Source organism: Bos grunniens, chromosome 21, assembly GCF_055505025.1.
Source record: "Bos grunniens cultivar Pamir isolate PY7600 chromosome 21, Bosgru_T2T1.0, whole genome shotgun sequence".
Classification (NCBI taxonomy): domain Eukaryota; kingdom Metazoa; phylum Chordata; class Mammalia; order Artiodactyla; family Bovidae; genus Bos; species Bos grunniens.
In genome coordinates this window covers 64,019,273-64,040,356 of record NC_141185.1, presented here as the reverse complement: position 1 = coordinate 64,040,356, position 21,084 = coordinate 64,019,273, and the positions used below count along the sequence as shown (strand labels likewise).

At 45.9% G+C, this 21,084-nt stretch overlaps 1 protein-coding gene across 6 annotated transcripts in view; it reads left to right on the top strand.

Moving 5' to 3' along the window:
* ADAMTS17 (ADAM metallopeptidase with thrombospondin type 1 motif 17) overlaps positions 1–21,084 on the top strand; it is a 406,696-nt gene that overhangs the window by 67,372 nt on the left and 318,240 nt on the right. For all 6 annotated transcript variants that reach the window (XM_086364865.1, XM_086364868.1, XM_086364864.1 and 3 more), the window contains exon 4: positions 733–905. In XM_086364865.1, the coding sequence (XP_086220991.1) occupies positions 733–905 (173 nt within the window). The remainder of the gene's footprint in view (positions 1–732; positions 906–21,084) is intronic.

Genomic DNA, 21,084 nt, shown 5'->3' with positions numbered 1-21,084 from the left:
GAGTTTCAGCTTCAACATCAGTCCTTCCAATGAATATTCAGGACTTATTTCCTTCAGGATTGACTGGTTGGATCTCCTTGCAGTCCAAGGGACTCTCAAGAGTCTTCTCCAAAACCACAGTTCAAAAACATCAGTCTTCGGTGCTCAGCTTTCTTTATAGTCCAACTCTCACATCCATATATGACTACTGGAAAAATCATAGCTTTGACTAGACAGACCTTTGTTGGCAAAGTAATGTCTCTGTTTTTTAATAAGCTGTCTAGATTGGTCATAACTTTTCTTCCAAGAAGAGAAAGAAAGGCAGTTCCTTAATTTGATAGCTATTATTTTCATTTTTATATCAGCCCGCATGGAAGATTTTCATTCCAGTCCCAAAGAAAGGCTTCCGTGTGGGCTGATGTAAAAATGGAAATAATAGCTATCGAATTAAGGAACTGTCTTTCTGTTCACATTCCAATTCTGAAAGTGCATGTTATTGACATCAACCTTTGATGTTGGTCAGAGGTGTTTGCACCCACAAATCTGTATGTCAGTCCTCAAGTGGCGGCTTTGAGTGTCCAGATGTTCTGACGTGGGACTCAGTAATAACCCTAGCTGTTTAGCAAAGTAAGGTCTTCTAGGAAATCAACTGATCTGAAGAGTCAGCAGAGGGTTACTCACTGTTTACTAATATCCTTTCCCTGTGGTGAGGAAACAGCAAAGCGCGGCATGAATGTCTCTGTTGTTTTCTAGGAAAGAAGAAGCCGAGGAAGGGCCGGCAGTCGCGGGACGGGCGGCAGCGGAGGAATGCCATCCGGCTGACCAGCGAACACACGGTGGAGACCCTGGTGGTGGCCGACGCCGACATGGTGCAGTACCACGGGGCTGAGGCGGCCCAGAGGTTCATCCTCACCGTCATGAACATGGTGAGTCTGCTTCCTCCTGGAGAGGGCTCTGCACGTGGCGCCGGCGTCTGCTTCTGGGTCGGGGGTGGGCTCACACACAGACTTGCCACCCCTGGGCAGGTGGGGCACAAGGGGCGGGGGGGGGGGCACCCTAGGCAGAGGCCTGAGTGCTGAGCGGGGCTGGTGCAGGGTCAGTGCCAGAGTCCGCTCAGGGATGGGAGTCCTCCCGGTGCTGGGAGTCTGCCTGGGGACGAGTGTCCGTCCGGTGTGGGAGTCCGCCCGGGTACCGGAGTCCGCCTGGGGATGGGAGTCCGCCCACTGTGGGAGTCCTCCCGGTGACCAGAGTCCGCCTGGTGCTGGGGGTCTTCCCGGTGTGGGAGTCCGCCCAGGGATGGGAGTCCGCCAGGTGTGAGTCCGCCTGGGGACGAGAGGCCGCCAGGCGATGGGAGTCCTCTGGTAGTGGGAGTCCACCTGGTGCTGGGGGGTCCGCCTGGTGACTGGAGTCCGCCCGGGAACGGGAGTCTGCCTGGTGCTGGGAGTCCACCCGGTGCGGGAGTCTACCTGGTGTGGGAGTCCGCCCGGGGATGGGGGATGGGAGTCCTCTGGTAGTGGGAGTCCACCCGTGCTCCCCACTAGATGCCTCCCAAGACCCTTTCTGTGGGTGAAGGCCCCTCTCAGAGGAGTCAACGCTGAGTAAGTCAGTCCTGCTCTAAGGAACCAACCGTCTAGTACAAAGAATCAGTATCTGACTTTAGTGTAAAACAGAGCTGGCCGTGTGCAAGGAAGAGAGGTTGTCTAGTTGAGGGAAGCAAGGAAGGAGTCTGGGTCTTCTCTGGTTTGATGAATGGGCAGAGGAGGGAAACCTTCACATGGTAGGTAGGTGGAGAGGGGCCGCCCACCTCAAACTTTAGACATGGAAGAATGTTTCTGTGCATCCCCACTCCACCATCTATCCACTCTCCTAACAAGCAGTTTTGAAGATCTCCTGGCATAGTGGTAGGTGCCAGTTACAAATCCTTTCTGCAGAAGGCAGTGGTGTCACAGATGGGTGAAGCATCTGTGCTGAGTAGGCATTTCTTCAGGGAGCACTGGGGGCCAGGTGGAGGGCTGGGGAGTGATCACCCAGAAGTGTGGGGGCATCATGGAAGAGCTGACCCTTCAGCCAAGCGAGGGTGCTTGCCCTATTGGGGGAGCAGTGGCAGGTCACATAGCGGGTGCCGCAGGAGCTACATCTTGGGGAGGACAGGTGGACTGGTGTGTCTGCAGCTGTTGGTGAGGCTGGCCTTGGCCAGGCCGAGCAGAGCACAACGGGGAGAGAGAAGCTGCCCACAGAGGCACAGCAGAGTGCTGGGGTCAGGGCCGGGCGGGAAGGCAGACAGACCTGGTGTGGGTTGTTGTTAAGGAGTGAGGTGAGAGGTGTGGGAAGGGAGTGGTTAACAATGCCTGATGCCGCTGCCGGCCCCAAAGGAGTAGCTTTAGGGATTGGTTCCCTGGTGGCTCAGACGGTAAAAGCGTCTGCTTGCAATGTGGAGACCCCGGTTCCATCCCTGGGTGGGGAAGTTCCCCTGGAGAAGAAAATAGCAACCCACTCCAGTACTCTTGCCTGGAAAAACCCATGGACGGAGGAGCCTGGTAGGCTCCAGTCCATGGGGTTTGCAGAGTCAGACAGGACTGAGCGACTTCACTTTCACTTTCACTTTCGGCATTGCTGGGGAGGGAAGCTGGGTAGGGGCAAACTGGGATGAGATCAGGAAGTGAAGAAGTAGAAACAGCATTGCAGAAGATCTTGGCTGAGGGAGAGAAGAGAAAAGAGCCTCACTGGGTGGAACCGAGGTCAAGGAGGACTTTGGAGAGGGAAGCGGGTGAGGGGGTACCAGAGTGGGGTTTAGGCCCAGACACACCTGCAGCAGCAGCCCTGCTCTGAGCTCAGAGCTGGCAGCATCAGAACCACTTTGAGCTGGCCCCCCTGCGTGAGCAGCTTCGAGGCAGGGGCTTAACCACCCCCGGGACTTTAGCTGCCCCAGGGGCCTTCTGCCTGGTGACAAAAGCACATACAGCTCATGGAAAGTGGAAAGGGCCAGGCCCTGGCTGTGCCACAGTGACTGAGAGATGCTGGAGGCGGCCCGAGAACAGAGAGGCTAGAGACATGGCATGGGTCACACAGGCAGTCCCTGGCAGGGCTGTGGCCGTCAGGCCAGGCCTGTCTGTAACTCCACAGTGAAACAGATGATCGTAAGCCTCACCCTGGGCTGATGGGGATGGCGAGCCCCACGGTGTTCCTGTCCACTGTGTAGTCAAAACTCCAGTACCTCGACCTATGTCAGGTTGACTTGCCAGTGCTTGCTTTGGGGACGTGTATCAATTTGCAGGAAACTCCATCTGTCTGTCCCCCACCCCCACCCCCACCCCAGACAGGCCATGCCCTAAGGCCGAGGCTGCTTTGGTGGTGCATGGAGTCTTGAAGGTGAGTTACCCTCTGGACCCACAGACCTCCCTGTAGGACGGGCTCGTCTGCAAAGCCCAGTGATGTGGACCCACTGGGGGACTGATCCAGGGCTGATCCGTGGACACGGGCACACCATGAGGTTCCAGGTCACCCTCCCCTTTAAAGTCATCAGCTCTAGGAATTCCATTAACTTTTTTTCTTTCCTTTCTCCCCCAACCCTTTCCTTCCTCTCCCTTTTTTACTTCCTTCCTTTCCTTCTCCAGATTTTTAAAACTTATGGTAATAAATACGTGCCAGAAAAGTTTCTGTCTGACCCTTTAAGCCTGCAGTTCCATAACATTAGGTACATTCACATTGCTGTACCTCCACTGTCACCATCCGTCCCTGGAATTCCTTTCGTCTTGTAGAACTGAAACTGTCCTCATTTGACACTGGCAGCCCATGCTCCCCTCCCCCAGCCCTGACAGCCACCCTTCCATTTTGAATTTGACACTCACTCCAGTACTCTTGCCTGGAAAATCCCATGGACGAGGAGCCTGGTAGGCTGCAGATCATGGGGTCGCCAAGAGTCAGACACAACTGAGCAACTTCACTTTCACTTTTCACTTTCATGCATTGGAGAAGGAAATGGCAACCCATTCCAGTGTTCTTGCCTGGAGAATCCCAGGGACGGCAGAGCCTGATGGGCGGCCGTCTGTGGGGTCGCACAGAGTCGGACATAACTGAAGCGACTTAGCAGCAGCAGCAAGGACCTCATATATACGTGGAGTAGGACAGTATTTGTTCTTTTGTGACTGGTTGATTTTCACTCAGCACGATGTCCTCCAGTTTGGTCCGTGTCCTTGGAGGTGTCAGAATCTCCTTCCTGTTTGGCTACATAATGTTCCATCATATGAATACACTGCATTTTGTCTGTTCATCCACTGATAAACGTTCAGTTGCTTCCTCCTTTAGGCTCTTTTGAATAATGCTGCTGCGAACGTAGGTGTACAGTCTGAGTCCCTGCTTTCACTTCTTTTGGGTATGTACCCAGAAGGGGAATTGCTCCTGTTTCAGCTTTTAATGGTGTTTGGCCCTGATTTCTGAGAAATATCCCTGAGCTCTGCGTTTGCACGAGCCCTGGCCTCCCTGGCGGCTGGTTAATGACGGGCTGCAGTGCTCCAGTGCCCAGAGCAGAGCCCAGAGGCGGCCTGCAGGGGCTGGCTCAGCACCAAGCTCTCTCACCTGTAGGTAATTACATCTCATTTATTTATTTTTTGTTCAGGGCACAAGTCCAGGGAATAAACATTCATTACAACAGCTAAAGTAGTAATAAGGCAAAGCTCCTAGTTTGATACTTGCTTTCATAGTTTTATCATGTGGACAAGAGCCGCTGTTTTATTTATCACAGGTCGGAGAGGGGTTGTATGTGGGAGTGTTGGTCTCCCCACGAGTTGTAAGGACTGAACGACAGGGGCTGAGGGGTGGCAATGCTTGCCTTCAACTTGACACTTTTCACACCTCTTCAGCTGCTGATACTAAGATGTTGGCGGCTCCAGATCCTGCTGCCTGAGGGCACATCTGGGCCAACCACATTCATTTGAGATTTAAATGTTTCTTAATGAGGGCTTAACAGAGGGCTGCCTAATAAGGGCAGTGCCACTTTGGTGAAGGGCACATGACATTTGTACACTGACACTTAGCCCTTGGGTCGTCTGCTCCTTGGAGTTTCTTGGCTGGTCTGACGAGGCCAGAGAACAAACGGAAGCAGAGCTCACACCGACTCTCCCCACTGGCAACCTCTGTCTGTTGCTCTGAGTCGCTGTTCAGAATATTTAAGAACCAGTTGCATTCAGACAGTGTACCTTGCTTTAAACAAGGCCACCCTCCACGGCCTCCAGCGTCCTTCAATTTCTCAAACCCTAGTGTTAAAAATACAAAGAATTCTGTCTGTCCTGCCCATAGCTGTTTCAGAAAAGGGATCTCTGTTAGTCAGTAAGATCATCTCTAAGCCGGGATTCCAGGGAAGGGTGGTGGCTGTACTGAGGAGCCCTGTCGTTAGACTAGGCCCCTGGGTGCAGCCGGCAGGAAGGGGAGGCCAGCCACCCTCTCTCTCCTGGTGGACCGTGTGGGCGTGTAGGGTTGAAACAGCTCTGTCTCCTTCGCTCCTCTGGATTTGGAAGGAAATCTGCCGGAGAGGTGGCCACCTTTGTTCCATCGCTTTCTCTCCAGCACCATTTGGTGCTGATGTCCAGTGCCCACCCCACCTCCCCGCCCTCCCGCTTGGGTCTCTGTGGGCAGGGGACTGACCCAACTCCTACGTGCCACTCTGACCACAGGGACTAAACCCGGACAAGTCCCTGTCCCCAGGTCAGGCCAGGGGGCTTGTGGGGCCGGGGTGTGGGACAGCCCACCCACAGTTGGCAGAGTGTAGGGGTTTGGTGTCGAGTGCTCAGTTTTCGTAGCATCACAGAGTTGTGAATTAGGTCCACGTCAATCAGTAGCTGATGGCCCATATTTCAGAGGAAGGAAGGATGTATGTGGTGCCTTGACTAGTCCAGATGGACACTTCATGATTTCATGTCACTTCCTCCTCATCCTTGGTGGATTTCCTCATTCTCATTTTACGAGACAAAAACAGAGGCTTGTGGGGAGTTCGGGGTGCAGAGCCAGTGAGTGCCTCGCAGGGTGAGGTCTCAAACCCGGGCTGAGGGTTCCCGGTACCACCTGGTCATAAGGGAGACCGCGTATCTCAGATCTGCCCTTTCTTTCCATTTCCGCTCTGGACTGACCGCCGTTGCTCTTTGTCTTGACAACTGCAGGAGTATCTTCCCGGGCTCCGCACTTCCATTGTCTTCCCTCTTGGGTCCTTGCTACAGAACGGCCAGAAGCGTCTTCTGACAGAATTAGGATGCTGTGGCTAGGAGCTCTGAGGCTCTGTGGCTCCCCTCGCGGTGGACGTGGAAATCTCCCCTGCCTCTGCCCTCCCAGGCCGTGTGGCCGGGGCCCGCCCGCTTCTCCCGGCTTCACGCCCTTCTCCATGCCAGCATGGACTCCTGCCATGTGTGCCACCATTTCTCAGGGACCCCAGTGGGCTCCTCTCTGACTTGTAGTATCTCTTTGTCAGGAATAGTCTTTGCCCCACTTCATACAGAGTTGGCTCCTCTGTCTTTTATGTCTCCGGAGAGGCCCTCCTTGCTGACTCCTCTGAAAAGGCCACCTGTTTTCTTTATCATAGCAGTCTGCTTTTTCCTTGGTGGTTCTTGTCTTGATTTATAATTCCATTTCTTTCTTTTTTTTTTTTTGCTTTTTAAAAACCATCTTGCCGCAGAGTTTCTGTGTACTATTGAATTCAGGCTGGTATAAAATCAGAATGCTATGACTGTAGGATGTTAAATATAATGCTCATAGTAATCACAAAGAAAATAGCTATAAAATATACCCAAGAGGAAATGAGAAGGGAATTTTAAAATTTCACCATAAAAAAATGAAACATGAAAAAAAATCACTAATGCAGGAAATGAGGGCCCCAAAAAGCTATAAAACATAGAAAACAAATAGCAAAATGCAGAAGTAAGTCCCTCTTCGTCAGTAATTATCTTAAATTATAGGTTAAACTCTCCAGTCAAAAGACAGATTGAGTTTGGGGAAGAATGGATACATGTATATGTATGGCTGAGTCCCTTCCTGTTCACCTAAAACTATTGCAATGTTGCTTGTTAATCAGCTATACTCCAGTACAAAATAAAAAATTGGTTTTTTTTAAAGACAGATTAGTAGAATGGATCTAAGAAATGCGCCAATGTGTATAAGAGGCTGACTTTACATTAAGACACAAATAAATCAAAAGCAAAAGAATAAAAAGATAGTCCTTGCAGATAGTAACTGTAGAGATCAGGAGTGGTTACATTAATATGACACAATATAGACTTTAGTCAGAAAAAGTTACAAGAGACAAAAATATCTTGTATATAATAATAGATTCAGTATAGCAAGACAATGGAACAGTTATAAGGTTTTATGCACCTAATAACAGATCATTATAATATATGAAACAAAAACTTTATAGAATTGTAGTGACAAGTCTGCAGTTTTCTGTAATAATAGACACTTCAGCTCCCCCCTTACACACACACACACACACACACACACACTATTAGTAGTGAATGGGAAAACTAGACAGAAGATAAGTGAGGAAATAGAGGACTTGAACAACACAGTAAGGCAACTAGATCTAATAAGATGTACAGAACACTACCCAACAATAGCAGGATATTCCTTTTTTTCAAATGCACATGGGAGATACTCCAGGATATACTGTATATATTCACAGATTGTCTCCACAGATTTAAAAATTATCATACAAAGTATCTTCTCTAACCACAGTGGGATTAAGTTAGAAATCAGTAACAGAAGGAAAATTGGAGAATTCACGAATATGTGGAAATTAAACAACACACTCTTGTACAACCAGTGGGTCAAGGGAGAAATCACAGGGGAAATGAGAAAATGCATGAGGCTGAGTTAAAATGAAAATGCAATATACCAAAACTTATGGAAGACAGGGGAAGCAGTACTCAGAAGGAAATGTATAGCTGTAAAATGCTTACTTTTATTAAAAAAAAAAAAGGATCTCAAGTTAATAACCTAACTTTACACCTTAAGAGAGCTAGAAGAGCAAACTAAACTCAAGTCTAGCAAAAGGAAGGGAAGATTAGAGCCGAAATAAATAAATAATAGAAAAACAGTAGATAAAATCAGTAAAGCCAAGAACTGATTCTTCAGAAAAACTGAGAAAATTGATAAACCTTTAGCTAGATTGATTAAATCTTTAGCAGAGTTCCAGAGAATAGCAAGGAGAGATAAGAAGTCCTTCTTAAATGAGAAATGCAAGGAAATAAAGGGAAAAAACAGAGTGGGAAAGACTAGATATCTCTTCAAGAAAATTGGAGATATCAAGGGAACATTTCATATAAGGATGGGTATGATAAAGGACAGAAACAGTCCTAACAGAATCAGAAGAGTTTGAGGAGAGATGGCAAGAATACACAGAAGAACTTTACAAAAGAGGTCTTAATGAACTGGATAACCACAATGGTCACTCCCCTAGAGCCAGACATCCTAGAGTGTGAAGTCAAATGAAAAAAGAAAAAAAAGAAAAAAAAAACTTCCCTTAGGAAGCTTTACTATGAACAAAGCTAGTGGAGGTGATGGTATTCCAGCTGAGTTATTTAAAATCCTGAAAGAGTATGCTGTTAAAGTGCTGCACTCAGTACCTTAGGATTTAAAATCCCAAAAGAGAATGTTGTTAAAGTGTTGCACTCAACACTAAGAAGTCTGAGTGCCAAAGAGTTGGTGCTTTGTACTCAATATGTCAGCACATTTGGAAAACTCAGCAGTGGCCACAGGACTGGAAAAGGTCAGTTTTCATGCCAGTCCCAGAGAATGTTCAGACTATTGTACAGCTGCACTCATTTCACACACTAGCAAGGTCATGCACAAAATCCTTAGAGCTAGGCTTCAGTAATACATCAGTTGGGAACTTCCAGATGTAGAAGCTGCATTTAAAAGAGTTAGAGGAACCAGAAACCAATTGCCAACATTCATTCGATCATAGAGAAAGCAAGGTAATTCCAGAAAAACATCTACTTCTGCTTCATTGACTACACTAAAGCCTTTGACTGTGTGGATCACAACAAACTGTGGAAAATGCTTAAAGAGATGGGAATACCAGACCATCTTGCTTGTCTCCTGAGAAACCTCTATTCAAGTCAAGAAGTAACAGTTAGAACCAGACATAGAACAACTGACTGGTTCTAAACTGATAAAGGAGTATGGCAAGACTATATATTGACATACTGTTTATTTAATTTCTATGCAGAGTACATCTGGAGGAGGCAATGGCACCCCACTCCAGTACACTTGCCTGGAAAATCCCATGGATGGAGGAGCCTGGTAGGCTGCAGTCCATGGGGTCGCTAGAGTCGGATACGACTGAGCAACTTCACTTTCACTGTTCACTTTCATGCATTGGAGAAGGAAATGGCAACCCACTCCAGTGTTCTTGCCTGGAGAATCCCAGGGATGGGGGAGCCTGGTGGGCTGCCATCTCTGGGGTCGCACAGAGTCAGACACAACTGAAGTGACTTAGCAGCAGCGGCAGAGTACCTCATGCAAAATGCAGGGCTGGATGAATCATAAGCTGGAATCAAGATTGCCAAGAGAAATATCAACAACCTCAGATATGCAGATGATACCCCTCTAATGGCAGAAAGTGAAGAGGAATTCAAGAGCTTCTTGATGAGGTTGAAATAGGAGAGTGAAAAAGTGAATTCAGTAACTATGATCATGGCATCTGGTCCCATCACTTCATGGCAAATAGAAGGGGGGAAGTGGAAGCAGTGACAGATTTTATTTTCTTGGGCTCCAAAATCACTGCACATGGTGACTGCAGCCATGAAATCAAAAGACGCTTGCTCCTTGGAAGGAAAGTGATGACAAACCTAAGCAGCATATTAAAAAGCAGAGAGTTCACTTTGCCAACAAAGATTATTGTTGTTCAGTCGTCAAATTGTGTCCAACCCTTTGCCAGGCCCATGGACAGCAGCACACCAGGCTTCCCTGTTCTTCACTGTAGTCAAAGTGGACAAAAGTCTACACACTACTGGTTTTTCCAGTAGTCATATAGAGATATGAGAGCTGGACCATAAAGAAGTCTGAGTGCCAAAGAGTTGAACTGTGGTGCTGTAGAAGACTTTTGAAAGTCCCTTGGACTGCAAGGAGGTCAAACCTAAAGGAAATAAATCAGTATTCATTAGGAGGACTGAAGCTTCATGCTGAAGCTGAAATTCCAATATTTTGGCCACCTTATGCAAAGAACCAACTCATTCAAAAAGACGCTGATACTGGGAATGAGATGGTTATATAGCATCACTGACTCAATGGAAATGAATTTTAGCAAACTCCACAAGGTAGTGAAAGACAGAGGAGCCTGGTGGGCTGCAGTCCATGCAGCCACAAAGAGTTGGACGTGACTTAACGACTCAACAACAGCAAACTGATTAGTGAAAAATCTTGAATTACTAAAATCAGAAATGAATGCAGGGACATGACTGTCAATTCTGTAGAACCAAAATGAGTTATAAGAGAATACAGTGAGCCACTGTACACTATCTAATTAGCTAAACCTAGATGAACTAGGCAAATACCTAGAAACACAAAGCTCACCAAGACTTAATCACAAAGACATAGAAAATCTGAGTCGATCTGTAGCTAAAAAGGAGATCAAATCAGTAATCAATAATCTCCGGACAAAGGAAAGCCATGAACCTGACAGCTTAACTGGTAAACTATACCATACATTTAAAGGAGAAAGTGAAGTCGCTCAGTCGTGTCCGACCCTCAGCGATCCCATGGACTGCAGCCCTCCAATCTCCTCCGTCCATGGGATTTTCCAGGCAAGAGTACTGGAGTGGGTTGCCATTGCCTTATCCGATTTAAAGGAGAACTAATTAATTAATCCTCCTCAAACTCTTCTAATAAACTGAAAAGGCGAAAATGCTTTCTCTTTTCTATGAGGATAGCATTGCCCTTTGATGAAAGCCAGATAAAGACAGTCTAAGAGTACTATAGTTCCTTATGAATAAGGAAAAAATTTCCCTTTTGAATATTATTGCAAACATTCTCAAGAAGATACTAGCAAACCAAAATCATATCATGCACCATGACAAAGTGGGATTTATTTCTGGAATTCAAGGATGGTTCAACATACAAAATTGAGGAATGTAATATGCCACATTAACAGAAGGAAGGAAAAAAACAATCATCTCAGTTGATGAAAAAACAACTATTTGCTAAAATTCATCTATCTCTCGTGATAAAAAAAAAATTCAGCAAATAGGAATAAAAGGAAGGTACCTCAACATCATAAAACCCGTATATGAAAAACCCTTAGTGAATGTCATACTCAAGGGTGATAGATTGAAAGCTTCTTCTCTAAGATGAAGAACAAGGCAAGGATGATTTCTTTCACTACTTCTGTCCTACGTAATACTGGAAGTCATAGCCAGAGCAGTTAATCAAGTAAAAGAAATAAAAGGCATACAATTAGGAAAGGAAGAAGTAAAATTATCTGTTTACAGATAGCATGAGCCCTATAGAAAATCATGAAGTACTAAGGCACAAAAATTAGCACTAATAAAATAATCCAGCACATTAGCAGGATGCAAAACCAATACACACAAAGTAGTGATATTTTTGTACCCAAAATTGAACAATCTGAAAAAGAAATTAAGAAAACAATTCCATTTGCAAAAATGTGAAAAAGAATAAAATACTTACACATTAATCAGAGGTGAAAAACTTATACACTAAAACCTAGAAAACATTGACGTAAGAAATAAAACATAAATAAATGGAAAGACATTGATGTTGGTGGATTGGAAGTTTTATCAGTAAGATGTCAATATTGCCCAAAGAAATGTACAGACTCAATGCAGTCACTAGCAAAATCCTAACAACATTTTTCCTTGTAGAAATTGAGAAATTAATATCTCAAGAGACCCTGAACAGCCAAAACAATCTTGGCAAGAAAAACAAACTTGAAAGCCTTATATTTCCTGATTTCAAAGTACTACAAATGTAAAGGAAATCAATCCTGAGTATTTATTGGAAAGACTGACGATGATAATACTTGGTCAATAATTGACAATAATTTGGTCACCTGATGCGAAGAGCTGGCTCATTGTAAAAGACCCCGATGCTGGGAAAGATTGAGGGCAAGAGGAAAGGGGGCAACAGGAAATGAGATGCTTGGATGACATCACTGACTCAATGGACACGAGTTTGAGCAAGCTCCGTGGGATAGTGAAGGACAGGGAAGCCTGGCGTGGTACAGTCCGTGGGGTTGCAAAGAGTGGGACACGACTTAGTGAATGAGCAACAATAGTACTCAAAAAACTGTGATACTGGCATAAAGACAAACATACCGATGGATGGAATAGAATACAGAGCCCAGAAATATACTCTGACGTATAAATGCTTTTCAACAAGACTACAAAGACCATTCAGTAGGAACACAACAGCCTTTTGAACAGATGGAAATAGCAAGGCTGGATATGTTCATGCAAAAGAATGAAGTTGGACCCTTACCTAACATGATATACAAAAATTAATTCAAATTGGGTTAAAGACATGAATGTAAGAGCTTAAAAACTATAAAAATCCTAAAAGGGAAAACTTCATGACATTCATTTGATAATAATTTCTTGCATATTATACCAAAGGCACAGTCAACAAAAGAAAGCAGGTAAATTGGTCTTCACCAAATTTTAAAACTTTTGTACACCAAAGGACACAGTCAACAAAGTAAAAAGGCAGAGCACAAAATGGGAGAAAATATGTACAAGTTACATATCTGATGATACCCAGAATATACAGAGATTTCAACAACAATGAAAACCAAACAACCTCATTTTAAAATGGACTTAGATAGACATTTCTCCAAGACGATATACAAATCTTATAATTTGTGTATCATATGAAAAGATATTCAGTGTCACTGATCGTTAGGGAAATGCAAATCTAAACCCCAGTGAGATATTACATCACTCCCACTGAAATGCTATTACTAAAACAGTGTAAAATAATAGGTGTTGACAAGGATGTGGAGAAATGGCAGCCTTGTGTACTTTTCTTGGGACCATAAAATGCGGTAACTCCTTTGGAAAACAGTGTGATAGTTCTTAAGAAAATAGAATTTATAATATGATCCACTTCTGAGTATAAACCAAAAAAAAATGAAAGCAAGGTCATGAACTTGTACGCCCACACTCATAGCAGCATTATTCAGAATAGTCAAAAGGAGGAAGTAACTCAGTGTCCACTGAAGGATGAATAGGTGGACAAAATGTGGTTGCTGTGGTGGCTGTTGTTCAGCTGCTAAGTTACGTCTAACTCTTTGCAACCCCAGGGACTGCAGCACACCAGGCTTTGCTGTACGTCACTATCTCCCAGAGTTTTCTTAAATTCATGTCCATTGAGTCAGTGATGCTATCTAACTATCTCATCCTCTGCCACCCCCTTCTCTTTTTGTCTTCAGTCTTTCCCAGCCTCAGGGTCTTTTTCCCAGACTCAGCCGAATGAGTCAGCTCTTTGCATCAAGTGGTCAGAGAATTAGACTTTCAGCATCAGTCCTTCTAATGAATATTAGGGTTGATTTCCTTTAGAATAGACTGGTTTGATCTTCTTGCTGCCCAAGGGACTCTCAAGAGTCTTCTCCAGTATCTTCAATATATCTTCTTCAGTATATCTCCAGTATATCTTCTCCAGTATACTTCTCCAGTATAGTTCAAAATTATTAATTCTCCAGTGCTCAGTCTTCTTTATGTCCAGCCTCACATCCATACACGACTCCTGGAAAAACCATAGCTTTGACTATTCGGAATTTTGTCGGCAAAGTGACGCCTTTGCTTTTTAATATGCTATCTAGGTTTGTCATTGCTTTCTTTCCAAGGAGCATGCATCTTTTAATATCATGGCTGCAGTCACCATCCCCAATGATTTTGGAGCCCCTCCCCAATATAAAATCTGCCACTGTTTCCACTGTTTCCCCATCTATTTGCCATGAAGTGATGGGACTAAATGCCATGATCTTCGTTTTTTGAATGTTGAGTTTTAAGCCACCTTTTTCACTCTTCTCTTTCACCCTCATCAAGAGGCTCTTTAGTTCCTCTTCACTTTCTTCCATTAGAGTGATATCATCTGCATATCTGAAATTGTTGATATTTCTCCCAGCACTCTTGATTCTAGTACTTGTGATTCATCCAGCCCAGCATTTTGCATGATGTACTCTGCCTAGAAGTTAAATAGGGGGACAGTATACAGCCTTGTCATATTCCTTTCCCAATTTTGAACCAGTTATTTGTTCCAAGTAAGGCTCTAACTGTTGCTTCTTGACCCGCATTCAGATTTCTTAGGAGGTAGGTAAGATGGTCTGGTAGTCCCATCTCGTTAGGGATTCACAAAATATGGTATATACACTCAATTATCATTCAGCCTAAAAAAGGAATGAAATTCTGATCATGCTACAACATGGATGAACCTTCAGAACATTTTGTTAAATGAAATAATCCAGTCACAAAAGGATACTGTCCAAACACTGTATGATTACACTCAAGGGAGGTCCCTGGAGTAGTCAAATTCACAGAGACAGAAAGCAGAATGGTGCTTACCAGGGGCTACAGTGGGGCAGGGAGTGGGGAGTTCGTGTTTAATAGCTGCAGAGTTTCAACTAGAGAAGATGAAAGTGTTCTGTAGATGGAAAATAGTGACTGTTCCACAACAGTGTGAGTGTACTGAATGCTGCTAAACCATACACTTAAAAATGTAAATTTCGTGTACTGCATATGTAACAGGATTTTTTAAGAACCCACCCTGCTAACTGTCTCTGCGCCATCTATAAGCTCAAAGATAGGGCTGTACGTGCCTTCATTGTTGTTTCCCCAGCGCCTTGGACATGTGTAGAGAATCAAGAAATTTTTGTGGCACTGTGAACTCATAAATGAGTGATTAATACCATTTTCTAACATCCTGTGCAAAGGATTTAGCACTGGAGTTGTGTCAACACTGGCTTTCCCTTTCTAATTCCTCGATTAATTTACTTCTGAAAAGCCTTTTGTATTCTAAGCATATCACACAGATGTGGTGTCCTAAACTCTGGCAGGAAGTGTTTTTACATAAATACAATTACATATTTACACCTCCCACCCTGTTCTATGGGTGGTCCCTCTCTGCCCCATCTCTCTTCCCAGCTCACACCTTGTCCTTCACAGAGGAGGTATCAAGATGGAGCTGATAAAACAAGTTCAGTGGGCAAGAACTGTTGTGAGAGCGTGCTTGGCTGCCGCGAATGAATTCACTTCTGAGTCCTGTTGAGTCAGTCTGTAGAGAACCAGAGGAAAGGATGAGAACAGAACCACTTTGGTTGTTTTTGAGGACTTGTGAAGCATGGAAGAGGTAATAAAAGAACCCTGGCATCAGGCAGAGTGGTCCTGTTTTAAAACAGGGAAGAAAGGAGCTCTGTAACCCAGAGAAGAGTGAGCTTGGCTCAGTCAAGGGTTTTGACTGTAAGCAGAAGAAACTGCTTCCTCCTTGGAAGGAAAGCTACGACCAACCTAGACTAAGCTTATTAAAAAGCAGAGATGTTACTTTGCCAACAAAGGTCTGTCTAGTCAAGGCTATGGTTTTTCCAGTAGTCATGTATGGATGTGAGAGTTGGACTATAAAGAAAGCTGAGCACCAAAAAATTGACACTTTTGAACTGTGGTGTTAGAGAAGACTCTTGAGAGTTCCTTGGACTGCAAGGAGATCCAACCAGTCCATACTAAAGGAGATCAGCCCTGATCATTGGAAGGACTGATGTTGAAGCTGAAACTCCAATATTTTGGTCACCTGATGCAAAGAACTGACTTGTTGGAAAAGACCCTGATGCTGGGAAGGATTGAAGGGGGAAAGAGAAGGGGATGACAGAGGATGAGATGGTTGGATGGCATCACCAACTCAATGGACATGGGTTTGGGTGAACTCCAGGAGCTGGTGATGGACAGGGAGGCCTGGTGTGCTGCGGTTCTTGGGGTCGCAAAGAGTCGGACACGACTGAGTGACTGAACTGAACTGAGAAGAAACTGCACCTGGGCTAACTGAAGCAGAAGTGGAATTGTGTTTAGGAGGTGTGTACCGAGGAGCCCAGAATCAAAAGGGAGGCTGGGTCACCAGCGTCAGAATTGGGGGAAGGTAAAGGGCAGGAGGCTGCAGGGAGGGAGGCCAGGCAGCAGGAGAGAGCAGGGCTGAGCTCTGCAGGAGTGTGGCCATGGTCCTGGAGCCACTGTGTGTCCTGGGACCGTCTCTCCACTGCCGGCACCCCGCCAAGGCTTCTGTGGCAGGCACAGTGAGTTCTCACCTGTTTCGGTTTCTGCAGTAGAAAGAGGGTTCCTTCCTTTGTCCAGAGCTCACCCAGTGAGGGAGGTTTCCCCAATGAAAACAGCATCCTTAGCCAAAAGAGAAAAATTTAAAACATCTCAGCAGAGTGTCCAGACTCTACACAGGCCAGAGCATGAAAGAGGTTCACTCACAAGATACACAATGGCACCCCACTCCAGTACTCCTGCCTGGAAAATCCCATGGACGGAGGAGCCTGGTAGGCTGCAGTCCATGGGGTCGCTAAGAGTCAGACATGACTGAGCGACTTCACTTTCACTTTTCACTTTCATGCATTGGAGAAGGAAATGGCAACCCACTCCAGTGTTCTTGCCTGGAGAATCCCAGGGATGGGGGAGCCTGGTGGGCTGCCGTCTATGGGGTCGCACAGAGTGGGACACGACTGAAGCGACTTAGCAGCAGCAGCACAAGGTACATGATTCTGTGGTTCCACTTCAGGGTATATACACAAAACGAAAGCAGAGTCTCCAAGAGATATTTATTTATTCATGGCAGCATTATTCACAAATAATTCACAAACGGAGGAAACAACCTAAATATCCATTGAAGGATAGGCAAAAATGTGTGTGTATGTATATATATATATATATAAGCACACATATATAATTGAATATGATTCAAATTTAAGAAGGGAAGAAACTCTGCCACATGCTATGATGTAGGTGAACCTTGAGCACATTATGGTAAGGAAATAAGCCAATCATAAAAAGACAGATTCTATATGACTCCACTCATAAGAGGTGCCTGGTGTAGTCTTATTTATAAACACGGAAAGTAGTGGTGGGTTGCCGGGACTAAGGGGAGAGGGGAGTGAGTCGTTGTTGAATGGATGCAGAGGTTCAGTCTGGGAAGACAGAAGGCTGCGAAGATGGATGTAGTGACGGGAGCACAATGACAACATTGCATTTAATGCCACTGAACTGTGTACTTAACAGTGGTTAAGACGGTGAATGTTATGTTATATGTATTATGTGTGTGCCCAGTTGCTCAGTCGTGTCTGACTTTTTTTGTGACCCCGTGGACTGTAGCCTGCCAGGCTCCTCTGTTTATGGCATTTTCCAGGTAAGAATACTAGAGCAGGTTGTCCTTTCCTCCTCCAGGGAATCTTCCTGACCCAGGGATTGAACCCACTTGCGTCTCCTGCATTGGCAGGTGGATTCTTTACCACCTGCACCACCTGGGAAACCCTGTATGTATTTTATCACTATAAAAAATAAAATGAAATACACTCAGTAATTCCATTCAGTTATATTTTTACTGGGTACCTAATGTGCACTGGGGACTTCTCTAGGGATCAAGCAGGGACCACGACACTTCCCATCCTCATAGACCTCATGTGGTGGTGCCAACCAAGAGCACCCAGCAGACAGTTCCATGAGATTTGTGTGCAAATTTTAAAAAATGCTACACAAAGATCCAGGTGGTAGCAAGTGACCAGGGCAGTTAAGGACACCTCTGTGATGATTGACCCTCTATTTAGAAGGGAAGGCATTGTCCTGACATAAGGAGCTGGCCAGTAGGGTCATCCTGGCATCTGGGAGGCAGAGGGAGAGGTGCTTCCGTGGGTGACGGGAGGGCGGGGCGTGGTGCCCTGGCGCTCAGCTTTGCTGTAAGTGAGCTGGAAGGCTGCTGCACGGGTCAGTTAAAAGATCCCTCCCTCCTGGCTGAGAGGGAGATAGGGTCCCGCTGGGTTGTGTGTTCCAGCAGTCCTCTTCACATTGCAAGTATGCTTACCTGTGTGGTTATGTGTGAGAGACACTTCGCCCAGACCTGGATCTCTGAGCTGTCAGCAAGCTGCAGCCTGTGCTCTGAGTGATTTGAAAATCTGGCTGATTTTCCAAATGTGCGGTAGTGCCTTTTTTATATGCATGACTTGATTTTCCTTTGCTTGGGGGTGGTGGTGACACTGGAGCAGGAATATTTTAAAGAACAAATTGCAGACGGAAACAGGTGGTGCTGACACTCGAAGCTCTGGGTCTGGGCAGCCAAGCTGGAAAATGGGGCCACTTGACAGAGCTTTGGTTGTTTTTAGCTTCCTTAACAACCACAGAGTGGAACGAAAACCTGAGACATTCCAGGCGAGTTCTGTTTGGAGGAAAAATGACATCAATTTGACTCAATTACCATGTGAAACATACAACAAGCCTCTCTCTGGTGAGCAGAGACCAGCGGCGTGTTCAAAGGCTCACTGGTTCCCACAGCCTAGGGATCCTGGGGGGCTTGGTGGATGTAGACGGCTTGTCTCCCCCCTGGCTGTCTGATTCATTGGGTCTGGGGTGGGCTCCAGAATGCATTTCCAAATTGTGCCCAGGGGGTGTTGCTGCTGCTTCAGGGACCCTGGTCAGAGGGACTGCTAGAGAATATAGCCCCCTCCAGGGTGGGGCCTGGGTGGGTGCAGCCGGCGATGTAAGCGTGTCACCTCTGGTTCCGCTGTGTCCCTAGGGAGGCCCTGAGTCATGCTGGTAGGTGGTGCTCTTGTGAGCACCCTCCCCGCCCACCCCACAGGCCTGGAGTTGCGAACAGCACCCCTACCCAGCCTTTGGACCAGTTCCTTCCACGTGCTCCGTCACCTGTCCCTGTCTGCCCCTCCCTGACGGTGTCCCCAGGTCGCTGCACTGCTGGCTGCAGGGTCCCGGCTAGGCGCCCGGGTGCCGATGCGGTGGACACAGCCGGGGCTCTGAGCGTGCCAGGACGCAGCCAGCCAGAGCGGGACAGACTCCAGACATCGCTGCGCTGCTTCCTCTCCAGCCAGGTGTCTCCCTAAAGACCATGAGGCCACCTCCACGGCTCTCCCGAGCGTGCATTTCCACACAGGCGAGGAAGACAGGCAGCCTTTGCTACACATCTCTGAGGCCTGGTGCTTTGTGTTCTGGGGTGCTGTCGGGTTTTCAGCTGGCCAGCCTGGCTTGGCCCTGGCCCCGGCGGGAGAGCGCGTGTCTGCCATGCTTTGCGGGAGTGTGCTCTGCCCCCGGGACAAGACGCTTCAGCCGCGATCAGGTTTCCATACGCGCTCTCCTGAACGTGAGCCTCCCGGTTACACATCAAAGCCGGTAGCTTCCTGCAGGCTTCCTAGAGAACATCTTGAGAGCATGAGGCTTATTAAGTTAGCTAATGAAAAAGTTTTAATTTGGTAAATGCACATAGCAGAATTGACCATTTTAGTCATTAAGTGTGCAATTCCGGATGGTTACATGTATTCACATTGTTGAAAAACCAAACCTGAGAACTTTGTTATCTGGCAAGACTGAAACTCAGTGCTCATTAAGCAGGTCCCCATCTTGCCCTCCATCCCAGCTCCTGGAGCATGAAGCTTTTCTCCTGCTCCAGCTCATGTATTTTTTTGTGTATTTGTTCCAAGGATGGCACCTGAGCCTTATACAGAATGTGCCGAAGTGTCCTCAGGTGGAGAGGAAGAACCCAGCAATTCTGAGGAGGGAGTTTGTCCCCATGGTTCTGTCCTTGCTAAAACCTGCATCATTCCGTTCAGGCTCCATTCTTCATGCTGCTTTCAGGGGGTGTGTCAGAACACCCTGAGAACCGGTTTCCTGTGTTGTTCCTTTAAACCTGCAGTATTCTTTAATGTATTTGGCTGGTGTTACTGTTAAAGGCAATGTTTCGATTGCGCTTTGAAACCCTCTGTGACTTGAATTTTCTCCCTCATAATTTAAAGTTTTTATTCTTCCCAGTTTTCATGTTTTGAATTGAGGTTTTCTAGTTTGGGCCCAATCCTAAGGCTGAATATTTCTGGAAAAATTTGATTTATAGCCATTGGGTGGTTCTCAGAATATCAAAACAAGGAAAAAGTTATGTGCTTTTCCTTTCTTCACCCAGGTTTGGGGATAGGTAGCTAAGGCATGACTTCAGAATTGGCCTACAGATGATCCAGAATTTAAAAAATGACTGCAATTTTGTTCTTAAGGAAAGAAAAAGTTTTGGAAGGAGGGAGTGAGAACAGAAGAACTGAATATGTTGTCTTTTTCCTTGTGGGAAAGAATATTAAATTACACAAAGATTGTTTTGCTTTAATAATAGCTTTCAAAGAGAAAAGTCCAAGCACTGACACAGCTAATTCCTTTGTCGCACAGATGCTCAAACACTGCATGCCTGGTTTCTGCTGCTTCTATGCCCAGTGGTGTGCCCAGCTTCACAGGGCCTGGATTAACTGTGGCCGTGCTGTCGGCTGTAGCCATTGCTTTATGTTGCTGCTGATGTACTGGAGAGAAAGTTTTAATGCCCCTGCTGAAAAATTCTCCCTCTAGATTACGTCTGTCAGAAAAAAAGTAACAAATCCAAAATCAAGTGAAGTAACTTAGAAACAGATACAGTATGATCTCATTTATAAGTGAAATCTAAAAAAAAAACTGAACTTATAGATACAGAGAACAGATTGGTGGTTCCCAGAGGCTGAGAGTAGGGATATGGGTGGAGGTGGTCAAAGGTGCAAGCTTTTAGTTATAAGATAAATAAGTCCTGGGGATGTAATGTACAACATGGTGACTATAGTTAACAGGACTATAGTATCATATGTTTGAAAGCTGCGAAGAGTGAAAGTCTCTCAGTTGTGTCTGACTCTTTGTGACCCTACGGACTGTAGCCTGCCAGGCTCCTCTGTCCATGGAATTCTCCAGGCAAGAATACTTACGTTGGTTGCCATTCCCTTCTGCAGGGGATCTTTCTGTACCAGGGATCAAACCTGGGTCTCCCACATTGTAGACAGATTCATTACCATCTGAGCCACCAGGGAAGTTCAGAGAGTTGCTAAGAGAGTAGGTCTTAAAA